Genomic DNA, 17,223 nt, shown 5'->3' on the forward strand with positions numbered 1-17,223 from the left:
CTTTGGAATCAGTAATACTTGTACATAGCTCACCAGAGTGTAAACGGTGATTTGGAAAGTTGGTTATGGATTCTGCGCATGTTAATTTTTTAGATTACTATAGGTTGTCACTGCTAGCGAGGATTCACTGTTCTCTGAGCTGGTGCTCGACGTGAAGACCTGAGCCTGCAACTGCTTGTTTCTTTCTTGTGGTTATCTTTGGCGAATTATCCTAACCACCATTGGAAAATCCAACCCTAGTTTATTTAATACGTCAGGCATGTTTTAGTTACTGTTAGGTTAATGCTTAACTCAAGTGCAAGGAAAACTATGTGGGTACAGCTGTAGTATCTGTTCATACACACGCACGCCCACTCCACACACACCACATACATCATACGTGTACAAACAGCTCTACAACTACACACAGATCTAACACCGCATCTTTGTTGAGATCACTAGAATCCTCCGACTCCGTAGGCGACGGATGCGTCGCATTCTCTTTGTGACTCCACGCGCGAGAAACAAATATCGAAAATTATTTAAGGAATTACTGTTTCCGTGGGAAAATCCCGCCCGAGCCTGCGCTCGAACGCGGGGCGGTGGGCGCTGTAGCCAGCTGCTCCACCAACCGCCGATAAGCTAACAACTTGGAAGCCGGCCGGACGCTCGGATGGCTTACCGGGCCGATTTCTGACACGCGCGTGCCAAGCAGGCCCGAAGCTCCGCAGATGATTAGCTGGGCCTGCAGTTAAACCCGCCTGGAATCCAGCCCAACGATAGCCTCCCTCCCTCCATGCTGGCTCTAGGCTGTCGCCAGGCCGGGCCCCACCCAGCAGTCACCGACCCAGTCAAAACGGAGCGACCACGTCACCGGGGTCGTCCCACCCGAGGAGCGTGAAGACCCAGGCCACGCACGCCGCAGTCAACACGGACCCCGCCCCGGTCAACGGACGCGTCCCTCTCCTCTCCACCCCAACCCCTAAAACACTCGTCGAGTCCACCACGCGTCCGTGTGACCGTGTCCGCCCCGTCGGCCTAATCCCCCAGATCTGCCGGCCCGCCCGCCCGCTCCGCCCGATCCCGGCCGTCCGCCCCCACGCTAAACCCCTCTCGCGAACAAATCAAATTTAACCCGGCTCGCGCACACGTCCGCGGCCGCCCCCGCACGCCGCACGCCGCCCGCCAGCCCACACCCTGCCTCACACCCCCTCCGCGCTCCAAAACCCTAGCTCTTCGTCGGCGATGGCGGCTGCGGCGCAGGGCGGCGCCGCGGGCCCGGCGGCGGGCGAGGAGGAGGCCGGCGAGAGCCGCAAGCTCTTCGTGGGCGGCATCCCGTCCGCGGCGCAGGAGGCCGAGCTGCGGGCGCACTTCGCCCGCTTCGGGGAGGTGCGCTCCGCCATCGTGATGCGGGACCGGGAGACGGGCCACGGCCGCGGCTTCGGCTTCGTCGAGTTCGAGGACGAGGCCGCCGCGGCCGCCGCGCTCGGCGACGGGGACAAGCCCAGGCACTTCATCTGCGGCCGGATGGTGAGCTCGCGCGCGCCCCGATCTGCGCTTGCTGCGGGTTACTGGTAGATGGAGGTTTTGATTTCGCGTGCTTGGTCGGTTATGTTACGCGTGGATTTAGTAGTGTGTGCTTAGGGCGGTGGTAGATTGTCACATGAGCTCCCACTTGCTTGAATCTGGTACACAATTCGTGTACAGGGTCATGCTTGGAAAACTAGTTGGATGTTGGTAGGTGTTGCTGCCTGCCTGACGTATAATTGTGTCATGTAGGCTGACTGTTTCACATAATTGCTTTGTGCTTTGTTTTTGCTGCCAACTGGCTTGCTGTGATAATGTATCTGCTTTGATGTGGGTTGTGCCATTAATCACAGATGATTGCTGGTTGTTTTTGTATAGGTTGACGTTAAGAGGGCCAGGACAAGAGCTCCACGGAACCAGGGCGAGCAGAACTCTCAGCCTCAGCAGCCTGAAAACGGCCGGGGTCAGGGGCACCAGGACAATCAGCAGCAGCCGGCTGGGCACGGTACTGCTGACAGCGGTAACAATGTGAGCTATGATTCAAAGAAGGTCTTCATTGGCGGCTTGCGGGATAATATCACCGAGGAGGAGTTCAAGGCTTACTTTGAGACTTTTGGCACTGTAACAGATGTTGTGGTGATTTATGACAGCTTGACAAGCCGCTCGAGGGGGTTCGGTTTTGTCACCTTCGATTCGGAGGAAGCAGTGGGAAAGGTGATGCGACAAAGCTTCCATAACCTGAATGGAACCAAGGTTGAGGCCAAGATTGCTATCCCCAAGGATGAGCAGTATTACCGTAACGGTCGAGGCCGTGGGGCACGACCCTTTGGCAGCAGGGGCCCTGCTGGCTATGAAGGTTCTGCATACCAACCATACAATGCTAGATTTGGTCTTTACAATGGCTACATACCACAACCTGTGCCTGCACAGCCCTACTTTCCTGCACCCTATTTTGCTGTGGGAGGCTATCCGTATGGCAGTGGGTACCCAAGCCAAGGTGTGATGTCAAATGTTCCTGGAATGATATCAAGGCTGGTTCCTCCAGCCCATGGAACATATCCTCATATGTATCCAGGGTTTAACTTTGTATACAGAGCTGGTTATGGGGGTGCAGCTACTTCTTTTCAGCAAGGAATTAATGGTGGAAGTGATAACAAAAAGGATCAAATCAATGTAGATATGCAGCAAGTTGACAGCACTGCTAGCGTTACAACAATGTTGGAACATATGAAGCTAGGTTCACAATGACTTTCTGGTGCGTGTATTCTGATACCCTACTTTTTTTTTTTTGAGCATCATTGTGATACCCTACTGGTTAAAATGTTATCACCTTTTACTGCTTGGCTTGGATTTTACTTCACCGTTCCTATTTTATAGTGATGTCCATCATGCATGACTTAAAACTGATAGGATGTACGAGTCTTCCCCTGAACCCAGGGGTAGTCTGCCAATAGTGAAACTGAGGTAGTTATCCTGATTCTGCAATTCTTCAAATTAAGTTTTATCATGGTGATTTCTAGCAATGTATCTGAGCACACTAAATGGTTAGTGTATATACACTTCATGCTATTTATTCAGTTAGGAATAACGAAATTATCATGGACATGCATAGTTTAGTGTTTACTTTTTGATATGTGAGGGACCGGTTGGCAGTTAGCACAGGAGTGAATTAGAATTATCAATTTCGCAAAAAGATAGTTCCTTCTGTCAGATAAGTTTCACATTTGTGCGTCCATGTATCTATCTATATTACTAGATAGGGCTAGGTATAGGCCCCCCAGGGTGATCTTGACCATCGATGGGATCACATGGGGGTTTTACTGGCCTCCTGTGGCCGCTTAGGAAGAACTGGGGTTAAAGAGGTGACTTGGCTAAGTCCCCTGCCTCTATATATGTAACCCAATGCCCCTTGGGCCAAGGGGTTGAGAGAAATAGAGTTCATTTGGGCCAACAATTAGTATCAACAGCTAGGGTTCTCTCTCCCCATCTACCAGCCACCTCTCTCCCATGCTCTCTCCCCTAGCCCGAGCTCCACCCCTTTCTGGGCATGCGTCAGAGATGGAAAGGATGAATGTGGTTCAAGATGTCCTGAAACAGATGGAATGTCCAGTTTATACATCATACTGTTTGGAAGTAAAACAGAATGGTTTGTTTTGCCATTTGTTACATTCAGTAAGGTATGTATACCACTTCTGGACATCTACAAATTTGAAAGTAGTGATGCTTTGTTATTAGGACAGAGGGTACACTAGTTAGACATCATGGTCGATTCTGGTTATAACTGACCAGATTTTGAATATATTGGACTGGTGCACTGAACATGAGATTGATGAAGTGAAGGTGTTATAGGCGGTTCTGTGGTACTTTGTTTTTGCAAAATTGTGTCCTGTTGCGAGTTGACTGAATTGACTTGGGAAGCTGAAGCTTGAGAGCTAGGGTTTGTTTTCTTCTTGGGATCTGAATGTTTCTCCAGATAGGCAAAATTAGGTGCATAGTACATAGTAGTACATAATTATGTAAGGCTAGAAGCTTGAACGCACCACGTTAGTTCTGTTTTTGCTTTGTATGGATAACTTGAGTCCAATGACATACAATCAAGAGGGTTATATGCATTCATCTCTAAATTTCTTATCTTCTTTAACTGGACCAATCATTGTTGAGGGAACCTTAACAGCACAAATATAAAAGTTTCTGTTACTGAACCTGTGTGCTTGAATGCCAGTTTGTGTTTATTGTCATTCAATGAATTAGTTCACCCATTAATGTTATCTGTTTGTTTTGATGCCATTACTTTTTTTTTTGGTGTTGTATAGCCAGTATTTGCAGAATGGGATGGTAGTTTTTTGAACTGCAGGTATGACAAAAAAAAGTTTAATCATTTCCTTGTTCAGTGACACTAGGAAGATCACTGGATTGTTGAATGGACATTTGACCAATGAGTTTCTGACATGTGTCCCCTAGGGGGCCCATAGGTCAGCTTCACCTTATTGGTTGATTTCCATCTCTTTAGTATATTGTGCATGCCTGTGATTGTCTTGTCATGGTTCCTTTTGTTTATAATCTACGACACAAAAACTCTGGTTCATCAGGTATACATTTACCATTTTTTCGGTTTTAATGAACTTGAATTCAAACCCCTGATGTATTGCATTAGCTTGGACATTTCATCTTGTCTTCTCCATGCTCCCAATATACTAAAATGTCAATGAGCACAACTCACTGCATCCTTTTGTAGATTTGGTTTTGATGAATTAGATTTCAAGCATTCTCATGTTGTTGATCTCTCTTAAAAAAATTTACTAACTGGTCGTCTTTTGTGAGTCAGGACTATTACTTCTACATTGATGACACTGGAGTAGAACAATTGTTTGGGAACCCGCAACTGTGAAGACTTGAGCTGAGATTCTTTGGTTGACAAGTAGTATATCATTGGAATTCTTCAACTTACTCTCCATTCCTTTTCTTTCTACTGCCTGTAAACTGAAAGCACGCAAGCTGCTGGCTGTTGACCTCACCCACCTCTCTTGTACCAATGTTTAAATTCGTTCATCGTGTATCCGAATCAGACTATTCAACCCTAATCGCCTGTGCAATCCCATTTGTCCTCACTCGTTGAATCATTTTTTTTGCTGCCTGTATTAGCATTGTGTACCAAAGCCAGAACCATCTGCTGCGAGTTCTGGTGAAATGATATTGTGCAAATATCACATTGGTTGTGGTTGTGGTTGTGATTGTGGCGGTCTGGCGGATACCCAGCAGATGGATACACTGAAGTTCCAGATGTGCAAAAGAGATACACTGAAGTTCCAGATGTGCAAAAGAGATACACTGAAGTTCCAGATGTGCAAAAGAGGTGTGTTTCTTCTTCGCAGCTCTCACCCGTTTCCTTGATGTGCGAAGAGAGAGGGACTGAAGGCTGGTTGGGGGGGGGGGGGGGGGGGGGGAGCTGAGGCCTGAGATTGACAAGGGTACTTGCTGCTACAGGTAGTTGTAGTAGGGGTGCTGTTGGCATGTGAAGGCCCACAGAAGAATGCCACAAACAAAAGATGTACACACACAAGGCAACCAGGGGAGTGAGGAATGACCCCTTGTCATTCTTGTCGCCTCAGCCCTCTTCGTCCTCACGCGTCGTGTACTGCATGCAAATGAAGGGAGCCCAAGGCCGGCCGGCCAGGCTCTCTCAAGTTCCTATCATACCATGCTATGGGCATGCCCCATGGCAGGTAGATAGGATAGGGTAGGGTAGGATTAGATGGGTGACGGATGGATGCTTTAAGATTGAAAGGATGATGTGAGGGATGCTTGATAGATGTTTGACACTATAATGGCCTGCTGGGTGTTGCCTTGTTTGAGGTGACACCATGATATTTAGTGTGCTACACACCTTGATTCTGATTGATTGCAACTTTGGAGACTCCCTTTTGGTCACTAGCCAGTAGCCACGCACATTGTTTTTTTCTTTTCTTTTGGGGCATGCCTAGTGGTTTTCTTGCAGAGGTGAAGCTTCTTTGGAGGAGGCAGGCAGGGCAGCTTGGGCACAAGCTGCAAACAGGGGATGATGGCCACAAGCCCCCCTCATCAGACATCTGGAGTATCTATCATCACCCCAAAGGTTAATATTCCCTCTTCTTTTGATGTCCAGTTTGGTAGGGTAAGTTTTGTGGAAAAAAGATGCAGGGAGGAGGGAGCAATGTTTTGTTTTGCATGCTCTCCATGCAGGGCAGCCCCATGAGGTCTTTTTGCAGAAGGTGTAGGGTTTTGGAGCAATGGCAAATGTGCTTGCCTTTGCTTTCTGGTGAGCAAATAAAGTGCAGCCATTAGCTTAGGCAATGGGTGTTACTATGTACTAACACCAACCCTTTTGTGCATTTTGAGAATTGAAGAAAGTTGTGCTGACTCTGTTTTAGTAGGATCATGTGCATTCAGGCCTGAAAGATAGGAGATCACCTTATAGTAACCAAAAAAAAAGCATGCAGCATGTGTATGAAATACCTAGCACAAAGTAGAGGATTATTATTTCTCAGGTTTATTACCGGACTTCAAATCCCACGGTCAAAGAACCTTTGTGTGTATCATTGAAAATCCGGAAGGAGATGGTCCTGAAAGATTTCAGCAGCAGGCATCAGCACTTGTCAGAGCATAAATGAAAGTCCACTCTTCCAGAGCAACTTTAGCTATCAACAAATTTTCATCACGAATTTTGCTTTTCTGAAAAGCTCTTATTACAGATTAAAGATACCGGCAATACGGTCAGTACCCTGGAGCATGGTATTGATTCAAAACATGATTTTTATAGGGCCACTTCTCTCTTTAGCAAACTTTACTAGCTTTTTGCAGGCTGTGTAGTTAAAAACTTTATCAAGTAATTAATTAAAATATATACAAACAAGTGATCAGTCAAGGTTTATATATATAATATATAGATAGGATAAGTTTCTCACTGGTGGAGATAAGGACTCATCATAGGAGAAGGCTCAGGTTGGTGGAGACCAGATCTCTCCTCAGTGGCGGATGCAGGATTGGAGGCAAGGGGGGGCTGAAACAATAGAGATGTTGATTTGTGTGAAGATTTAATGGTGATTTGGAGGTCTTGCTACAGTGTTTTACGTGTAATTAGGGGGAGCTTAGGGGGGCTTGAGCCCCCTAGCCCCCCTCCTGTATCCGCCCCTGTCTCTCCTGGTTTCAGATTGTGTAATAATAAATAGTGTATATAGCAGCTCATAGGATGGTCATCGAAATATCATTTGTGCATGCATAGATGCATAACAGTGGTGGCCTGCCACTCTTATCACCAGAAGTAGCAGCAGCATCTAGAGCAGTATATATACACAGGTTTTGTCCTCAGCTAGAAACTCTGGGTGCACAGTCTGCTACCAATTAATTGACAAATGTACAAGGCAACCTACTGTTTCTCCTTGGCAGCATCAGGCACTGTTATTTTCTCTTTCCTCCCTCTCTTTCTTGCAGTGTTCAGTACAAATACTTGAACAACTTGAGCTGTTCAGCTTGTCTTTCTTTGACATTTGAATTTCATTTGACCTGTGATGGATGCAGTACTACTACGTACCATTGATGGAAGCAGGATCTGTAACTCTGCAATACAATGGCTGCTGGTTCATTCCCAGGCACAAGGCAGCAAATGGCCATGCACAAAATGATATGCAGAATGGAAGAACTGCCATCGAATCGACCGAGCAGCTTTATGTGGACGGAATATTTGACGCAAGAATTTTTGTGGGGTTGTTATCCTTGGTTGAGAGTGCTTTCCGGGGTGCAGAGAATGAACAAGGCCTAGTGGCATGGGAACTAGCTTGTCATCGGTATCCTGCCGTAGGCCATGGCATGCCGACTTCTTCGTCCTTGCTTTTTTTTTTACCTCTCATTCTCTTGTGCAAGAGGAGAGAAAGCAGCAGATTAGTGATGAGCTGAGAGAGAAACAAAATTACCAAAAGAGGCAGCATAAGGAAACAAAGTGAATTATTTTCTTCAGGCTTGCATGCAGGCTGCAGCCATGGTGGGCCCCCTAAAGCAGGCCTCTCTTTCTCTCTCTACCACTTTTGCACTCTGCATTCATCTCTCTCTCCTCTTTCTCTCTGGTGCCTCAGCTCTGATGCTTGGGCTGGGCTGCTGCTATCTTTTATCAGAGTGGGGAATGTGGAGGCAGGCAGCGCACAGTGGCGGCCTGCAGCTGGTTAGTATATGTGTTTGTGTGTGTCGATGATCCCAGCTTTGCAAAGAAAGAGCAGCAGCGGCCAGTGAACCCCACGCACCACATGCCGTTTTGCTCTCTCCTCTATCTCTCCTCCTACCGACGACGATCGATGCAGATGGTGATCAGATAGACGCTCAGATGAGACGACGGAAGATCCATCTTTTTTTTTGCCAGAATTAGGGCTCTTAGGCGTGCCCATTTTTGCTTAGCCCTACTAGCTAAAGATAACCCCCTCGCATTGCTTGTTCAGTAGCACCAGCCACTAGGATGCTGCCAACTGGACAACGTACCCTGGCTACACTAGCTTATTAGCTTGCTACTTCTAAGTGCGTGCTCCATCAGTCTCTAGCTTGTCATGCGTTGCCTCCTCGTCCCCATCATGGGGTGACACTGTCTGCACGTACTGTCCATGCACTATCTATCAATTAGCTTATTTGTTTAATCACAATCTACAACGTGATGCTTTGAGTGACAATACGTATAAAGAAATATACTATCTTAGATGAAAAGGTATGCATATTCTTTTTTCGAGACGGGCACACCCCATTTCCATTATGCAAGATAATGGAAATACAGAAGTTCAGAGAACAAAGAGAGGAAAGAAAGAGAGAGGGGGGGGGGGGGGGGATCTAGTTTAACCCGTCACATTCAGGAACGCATGGCCTGATTCAGGACACGCATCCCGTCATATTACAGAAAGAAAAAGAGTTCCCAGGATTCCCAGGAGCGCTACAAGTCCGAAAGCAAGCTAAAAACTGTCAAACAACACTTAAGTAGAAACTCTAAGAGCGACACCACAGAGATCATTCCTCGTCTTCATCCTCCGCCTTGTCTTCTTCAGTCATAGCAGGCATGATCCTTGGGGCGGTATCTGGTTGCATCGCCACAGCCCGATGAACACATGCCAGAAGAGTCATGACGCCCTCCAGAATCTTCCCTTGCATTTCTGGTGGGTAGAGACCTGCCCAATACATCATAAAAGAGCTAGCATGATAAATGATCTCAGCAGGATGCTTGATTAGTTTTGAATCAAAACATGCTTTGTTTCGGCATTTCCAGATTGCCCAACAGATAGCAGCAAAGATAAAATGATAAATTGAGGTGCCTCCAGGCAGATGTTTCCTAATCCACCCAGAATAAGCTAAGATCTCATTGGGAATTTCATGGGTTCCCAGGCACAAAGCTATGAAACACCAAGTTACTGTAGCCACAGAGCATTGAAAGAGCAGATGATCTACAGTTCGAGTTGAGAACAAAAGGAACAAGATGGATTTCCAGGCCATTTATTCTTCACCATGTTGTCTTTGGTCAGAATGACTTTATTTTTTAGAAGCCAAGTTGAAAGGGGTGAATTAGTCAATCTAAAAACTTAGACCTATGGCTCCAACTATTTGCATAATATTAAACTATTTCAAGCTATCTAGATATGCAACTATGGTTGTTCTAGTGTGAAACCCCTATCCCAAAAGAGATTAGCAACCTATAGCCTTTCCTATCAAGAAATTACTTTATGAAATTAAAGGCACACAAATTGCTAGTATGAAATGCGGAAACTTAAAGAGCGGGATAGGAGAAAGCAAACTCTTGACGCGGGTGTTTATCCCGTGGTTCGGTTAGCCACAAAGGCACACCTACATCCACGTTGTTGTAGCACTCACTAAGAGTATTGCTACTCGGCTACCAAGTCTCTTCCGTGAACACAATCACGGTCACCTTGGCCCCGGGTTCCACTAAGGAGCTTCTCCACAAAGGATGAGGGTCTCCACGTCCCCCGCACAAAGTGACGTCGCCGCTCCACACCAAGTTGGAGGGTCGATGACGTTGCCGGCGAGCTTCACAGCTCCAAGGGGCCGGCGCACCAAGCTCTTCTTTTGGTTCACTAGAGAACCACAGCACAAGGGCTCAAGGCCTTGCAATCTCACTCACTAAGAGCTAATCCTTTACACAACACTCTCAAAGTGTGCTAAGGGCTAAGGATATGAACACTAAGCTCTTGGATGGCTTGGAGTGGTTCTTGGGTGTGTATGTGACTTCCTTGAACTCCAGCTAGCTTCAAATGGCTGGGGGATGCCATATATATAGGCCTCCAAGTCGTGGAGCCGTTGCTCCAACGGTCAGTAGAAATCTGCGTACCATCGGATGAACCGATGCTTCTGCCAGGGATGGCGTCGGTTCATCCGGTCACTCTAAGCAACTGAAGTAGCCGTTGGCTTCACTGACACAGTTGCAACGTCTCCAGGGACCATCGGTTAGACCGATGCTTAGGGCGTCGGTTCAACCGGTCACACACAATAACTGGACTAGCCGTTGGGCCTCACTCTTCTGCTGACGTCAATGCACCGATGCTATGATCCGATGCCTCGCCGGTTCAACCGGTGCTGAAGATTTGGCTCTTGCGCGCTTGACATCGTCTCTGAAACATGGTACGTTGAATGCACCGATGCCTATTTTGAAGCCGTCGGTTCAACCGGTGCTTCACATGATCTCCAGAGGCGCACAGACTTGTGCCAATATCAGGCCGTCGGATCATCCGACAACCATCGGATGCACCGATGCCTATAGCATCGGTTCTTCCGGTGCTACTGATTTCAGTAGAACTCGTCCAGTTCAGCGTTTCTTTGAGTTCTTTCTTCGTGTTTTGCTTTGCATGGCCTTTTTACTTCATCCCTGGGATCTAGAAATGTTCACTTAACAATATCATTAGTTCCATTGATTGCGTTGTCATTCGATCACCAAAATCACTCGAAATGGCATAAATGGTGCCATGTTCGTTACACAAGTAAAGATTTTAATTTTATAGGGGATCTTGGATTTCCAGATATGCCTAAAACTACTTCTCACAACTGGAAATATGGGCATAAACAAGGTATGCATATTATAAAAACATTTCCAAAACGGATCTTAGTTTGCAATATGAATAATTAATCTTATGTTGTCAATCTATATCTATAAGTTTCAGACATTCATATAGTCAAAAAGTTTTAAAAAGAATGACTCTGTGTATAAATCTTGACAGACTTACATTTCAGAGGAGGAAGTATATACAGCATTTCAGCTACATATGCACCGCATATGCCTCATTAGTTGGTCCAAAAAAGCTGCTGCTGCAGCACATACATGCATGTGGTCCTCATGGGTTACATTGTTAGCTTGTTAATGACTGGCCATGGATCATTAGGGATCGGTTTCCCAAGTGAAGATGATGCATGGGAGGACCTACTAGACGCTTTTGCACGAATTGAATGGAGTCTTATTCCTTCCTTATAGCCTCTCTGTCTGTCTGCCTGCCTGCCTGCCTGCCTGGATGCACACACATACACACACATACATGGACCACATGCACATATATGCAGATAATTCACTACTGATCGAGGGGCCTGTGGCGAGCTGCAGCGACTACACCACACCTCTGAATCTCTGACGATCGTCTCAGGCAAGGCCCCAATCCGACGATATACATGTCACACATGCATGCATCATGCATTGAAAAATTTAATTGTTCACACATGAGCATGCATCTGATCGATGATCTCTCTCTTTCTCTCTCTGATCAGCAGATGGCCATGCACGGCAACGGCAGAAACTGCAGTGGTAGCCGGAGAGAGAGAGAGAGAGAGAGAGAGAGAGAGAGAGAGAGAGCCTAATTAGATTTTTCAAAAAAAAAGCCTAGCTAGCTATAACATCAGCATGTAGCCTATATATATAGCATGCATGTGTGTGTGTGTGTGTGTGTGTGTGGTCTGGTGAGCTCTGTAGAAGCGTGCAGTGCACCCATAGAATACAAAGGACACCACACACGTCCGATCCCTTGCTCGAGATGGCGACCACTCATCAGATGAGCTTGCGACTAGTACGTACGTACGCTGAGCTGAGACGAGTGCGGTGGTACACACGTAGCAAACGAACACGGCAGAAGTCGCAGCGGGCTCAGCTCATCAGTTTTCTGTTGCCACCGCGCCCAGTCTGTGTTGATTCTCTGCTGATCCGATCAGACATTTCCAGACAAGCCCAGCACAGTGTCTTTCTGTATATTTATGGCTTAATTATTATTTAGTGATCGAGAGTACTATACCTACGTTGATCCATGTGTGTTTACTGCATATGTAATTACTTGTACTAAAATTGGATGTTGCGTGCTTGAGTTAATTATATCCATATAATATATATATATATATATATATATATATATATATATATATATATATATATATATATATATATATATATATATATATATATATATATATATGGCACGAATGGAATCGTGTTCAGTTCCCTGTTCTTGTGCAAGTTTTCAATCAATGTGCATGGTCGCCTGACATGAGACATAAAGAGATGAGGATCCAAGAGAGAGGAAGATCGAGGCCGGGGTCGGGTAGTACGTACGGCAAGCAACATTTTCCAACAGCTGTTTTGCAGTCACGTATAGTAGCTATCGGAGCCCTCTTTCGGTACACTTCTCTTTGGGCGGCATGTTTGTTCACTGCATGCGTTGCTCGATCCCCACACAACCCTAGCTACCTTATTAGCATGTATGTCGTCCCTACATACACACGACACAGCCAGAGAGAGAGAGAGAGAGAGAGAGAGAGAGAGAGAGAGAGAGAGAGAGAGAGAGAGAGAGAGAGAGAGAGATGAATCTAGCTTAGATTTTGTTTGGATCTTGTGCGCCCATGCATCCATCCACTCGTGAAGGGACGACAATGAAAACCACAGGGTTCCTGCTGGGGGGCGCGCAGGCTGCACTATCTTTAAATGCGGCCACAGCAACGACACAGCGTGCACTGGTACTGCGATTACAGAACCATGCAGCTGTTTGTAGCCTATTGCTTGCTAGGGCTCCATCCCAAAAGCCGACCATGCATGCATCCATCCTCCTTGCTTTAAAGTACAGGAGAAATGCATGGTGGTTGATTTGACCCTAATTAATAATTAACAATGATATTAGCTAATAGTGAACTTTGGTACACTTCAATCTTTTCTAGGTTCCATTCAATAATCTTGATGTTTTTGGGACCTAATTTAATAAATCTCTAAACATAATATATATTACTCTTTTATTTCAAAATAAAACTATTAAGTAAGCATGCCGTTTTTAGACCGCTGCTGCATGAAGGATTATTAAAAGTTAACAATACAGCAAAGAGAAACAGATTCATTTGGAATCTGTCAGAGTTTAGATTTTATTTTCTCTTGTTCATTGCCATCGGTCTCTAGTGGTCGACTGACTTATGTAGCTTTTGCTCTTTTGCCTATGTCAGGCCATATATGGAACGCATGCATGAAACCACAGCTATGACTGTTGAGCAATAGAGGCAAACTGAGCAGAGATCACACTCACAGCGCTTAATTTTTTCTGGGTACGAATGCGTTTCTCTTTTGTTTTCCCTGATCCATTGCTTGTTCATTTTTGCAGGTGCTCAACTGTGTTCAGCAGCATTCTGATGAGCCTCACCTGCAGCTATATCTGCTGCTAGCTCTCCTCGTGATCGATCTGGGCAGCTCGTAGTTGCCGAATGTTTCCCGTCTTTTGCGTTTGTCTTTTGGTTGGCAACATATATATGTAACAGTATAACACTACGTACTTCAGTTTGAATTGGCAATATATACTGCATACGTTTCACTATAATTATTTCCTCTTAAAGTTCAAACTAGATAAGACCAATGTGTTGACGCTTTTTACATATCAAACACACGAACACACTAGATCGCGCGGCGCGAGGAGGAGCTCGATGCAGTGCCTCCTGCGTGGAGCGTTCAGACCGGTCGCCGGGGTGAATCTGCGACGACCAACGAACGCTCGCCCGGGAGGAACTCTGTCAGGGCAGGCGCACGTAGGATTGTTCTAGGATCGGCAAGCCACCTAAAACGCCTTCAGACATCGCGGAGACGAATGAAGAACAGCAGATGGAGGTTAGAAAAACTAGAGTTTGGAGAAAAAATAAAGATGATAAAAAGTAGGAGTTGTATTTGTTTTTGATCGATTGGATTATTCTCAATCGGCCGTGACCCTTTATATTTATTGGGTACAGTGGACTTATCCCGCAAGAAATACTGTTTACAGATCTAAATCTATTAAAAACTCTAATTGTACTCGGACTCCTCCTAAACCGGTCAGACCGGTCGGACTCACCGGTCAGACCGGTCGGGCTCCTGCCGGACATAATACAGGGCCAGACCGCTTGGTCAGACCAGTCAGACCGGTTACAACCAATTTTGGTTCGTCAACACAACGTACGGCCTTTGGATGGACGAGACGACAGTGTGTGAACGTGACTAGCTTAGGTGTAGCGCTGCATCTATCCGATCCTAGCAGCGTGAGGAAAAGGTTATGAATGGTTCTTTGCCTTACAATTGAACGCTGAAGAGGGAATGCTGCAAAATGCGTTCCAAAAGCGAGACAAGGTGAGGCCGGCGAATAGGTCGGAAAGATGAGCGCCGCATGCTTGCCAAACCAGAAAAAGCTCCTGCCTAGCTAGCTTCTACAGTCACTGATGCTCTACTACTTAACTCGTTTCAAAAGGCCAAAAAAAAAATGCAACGCACAGCATGCTGAGCTTAGCAATGAAGAATGTGTACTACGAATCAATCGGGAATGGAGTAAACTAATTAACTGACCAGATCACATGCTGTCTCACTGTCTGGCACTTGGATCAATCATGATACGAAGAACTCGCAGATCAGGTTTACATCTTGATCATGCGAGATTAGACTACTACTTCATGTTTATTATTAGGAAAAGCGCTTGCTTTGAACGAACCAGACAGAGTTTAGGCAATCAACTGGCGGCGGCTGGATTCCTGCCTGGCCAAGCGACCATGATGATAGCTCAAATCCTAACATGCATATCTCTATTCTCTACTAATAGTTTATTTGAGAAGCCTGTTCCCCAGATGCAGTCATAACATGCACACGGCACTTTGACTAGCAATATATCGACTATGGTCGTCAAAGCTTAATTTTTTTGCCAACAGATTTTTTTCTCGAAAAGGAACAGCAATCCTAGAGATGGACTAACCCATGGCTCATTTTACAATATAATCTTTTTGCAAGTTGCACTACTGGAAACGGCACAGTTGCCATATGCCTATGTCTTTGTCATGTGCACTATATCGGGCACGCGACAAAAAGGCTGTTTGCCATGTGCCGATAGCAAACACACGACAAAAAAAAACATAGACGACAAAATACTCTATTTACCGAGCGCCTGAAGTCAGGCACATGGCAAATAGCAGCACTAGTAAGGGCTGTGTGCTTCAGAGAGGCACATGGCAAATAAGCTAATCTCGTAGTGTTGTAATTATGGCTCTCAGCCAAAGTATGTGATACCCCCTAATAATGTAAGGCCCTACTTTGGCAGGATCTCTACCTGCGCAGCATATGGACTTTCGAGAGAAAAAAATAGGTAGAAAACAGCTTGCTTCTTCTTCTTTCAATCACATCATGCTTGGAAGCTGTTGTAAAATCCTGTTCTTTGATCCTGCTTTTATCAAGCATGACCTACATGTATAACCAAACAATCAATTTTTATTTCTTTTCATGTATGACTTGATGTTTTGCACATTAGAATATTTCCCCTACATTAATTCCCACCACTTTCAACTATTTTAAACCCCACTCACATGATGGAATGTAAATGTGCCTTTAGGTGTACATGATGGAGACTTGGAGAGAGAGTGAAGAGATACCCTCTCTCTCTCATGCACGAATTGTCTCATCACATGTGATAGATAGATAGATGGCGTGTGGGGCCATGGCTACATACAAGCATATGTATGGCAATCTACTAGGTGACACAAAGGCGCGCATATTATTGCACCCAAGTCCGATCCTAAGAAAGCCAGACACATACGGAGATAGTCCTTTTCGCTTGGGATTTCTTTCGGGTTTTTTATTGGATGAATTGAATGTATGGAGCTATAGGACTTGTCTACGGACTTGCTGCCTTGCTTTTGTAGTTCACTGTTGTCCATATCCTGTCTCTCTTCAGACTACATGCAATGCATGCATTGTTCTTTATATTGTGATGGTCTACGGTATCCATATGTGACGTCCCTACATGGTCCAGCACCTAGAAATAAACTTGAAGTAATTTTTTTACTCAATCTTTAAATTTTTACACTTTGCATGTTGTTGGTACTCTTAAGTGATTTTAACTACAGTGTCATCAATGGCCTAGCATTGATATCTTAAGCCCGGCCGGATTTTATGTGTTGTTTTACGTACATAATCTCGCCTCCTAGGTATGGCTTTGAGATCAAGTTAAGTTTATATTTAAAATATTGACTATAAGTTAGTGATGTCGAGGTGCCTTTGATTCTAGCTGGTAGATATAATATAACCGTAGTGAAAGTCTTGGAGGTTTAACTTTTATCAACTGCACACAGCTAACATTCTGCTAATGATGAACGTAGTAAAAATTTGGACAAGTGACTCAGTGGGTACACCTTGAGTCCTTGACCAACTGAGCAAATTCCTCTCTTTTCTAAGGGGACTTTTGACCAAATTCCTGGGAACCTTGGCCGGTTTTAGGCTGCATATAACACAACATACATGTATGTCTGTTTTGACCTTGTGTACCACATTCTACAACGACATGTCATTAATAACATTCGTCATTAATAACAAAAAAATAGTAGAAGCAGTAGTCTAAACCCTCTTCAAGTCCAATGCCCATACGGATGGTAGTCTCTGCCGGTCTGCTCTGTGCATAAATGCAAGGGAATAAATCAAAACTGCAAAGTTTCTTTAACCCCCCTGCACTGCATGCACCCCCTGCATGAAAGGGACTGGAGCATGGGGAAAAAGAGTGGCATTCTTTTGGAGCTAGCTGTGCTGCTGCTGCTGCTGCTACCATCCCAATACTCAGAGGTATCTTGGTTGCTTTCCTTTTCAATGGTCATGCATTGGCCATATATTATCTGCGAGGTGTGGTGGTTGTGTTCAGAACTGAATGTGATGTGTACATGTGCTGCTGTCCACCTTCACTTCTTCCCAAGAGAAGA

General features: G+C 45.4%; 1 protein-coding gene across 3 annotated transcripts; it reads left to right on the forward strand.

The window, feature by feature from the left end:
- Positions 1–1,062: 1,062 nt before the first annotated feature.
- LOC120662995 (RNA-binding protein 1-like) lies at positions 1,063–5,126 on the forward strand. Of its 3 annotated transcripts, none has more exons than XR_005670245.1 (4): positions 1,063–1,509; positions 1,885–2,773; positions 2,808–2,970; positions 4,832–5,126. XR_005670245.1 is itself a non-coding variant. In XM_039942031.1 (3 exons), the coding sequence occupies exons 1-2, from the start codon at positions 1,225–1,227 to the stop codon at positions 2,752–2,754; spliced, it is 1,155 nt and encodes a 384-aa protein (XP_039797965.1). In that variant the 5' UTR covers positions 1,064–1,224; the 3' UTR covers positions 2,755–2,761; positions 4,832–5,126. The 3 variants fall into 3 exon arrangements, 1 of the variants encoding a protein (XP_039797965.1); XR_005670246.1 differs by having other exon boundaries at positions 1,885–2,761; positions 2,884–2,970; XM_039942031.1 differs by lacking the exon at positions 2,808–2,970 and having other exon boundaries at positions 1,064–1,509; positions 1,885–2,761.
- The last annotated feature ends 12,097 nt before the right edge of the window (positions 5,127–17,223 follow it).

Source organism: Panicum virgatum, chromosome 2N, assembly GCF_016808335.1.
Source record: "Panicum virgatum strain AP13 chromosome 2N, P.virgatum_v5, whole genome shotgun sequence".
Taxonomy (NCBI): Eukaryota; Viridiplantae; Streptophyta; class Magnoliopsida; order Poales; family Poaceae; genus Panicum; species Panicum virgatum.

What these genes read in the sequence shown, in the direction of transcription:
- LOC120662995 (XM_039942031.1), top strand. Translation starts at nt 1,225, where the DNA reads ATGGCGGCTGCGGCGCAGGGCGGCGCCGCGGGCCCGGCGGCGGGCGAG. An exon ending in ACTTCATCTGCGGCCGGATG is followed by an intron (nt 1,510 to 1,884) that starts GTGAGCTCGCGC and finishes GTTTTTGTATAG; the next exon opens with GTTGACGTTAAGAGGGCCAG.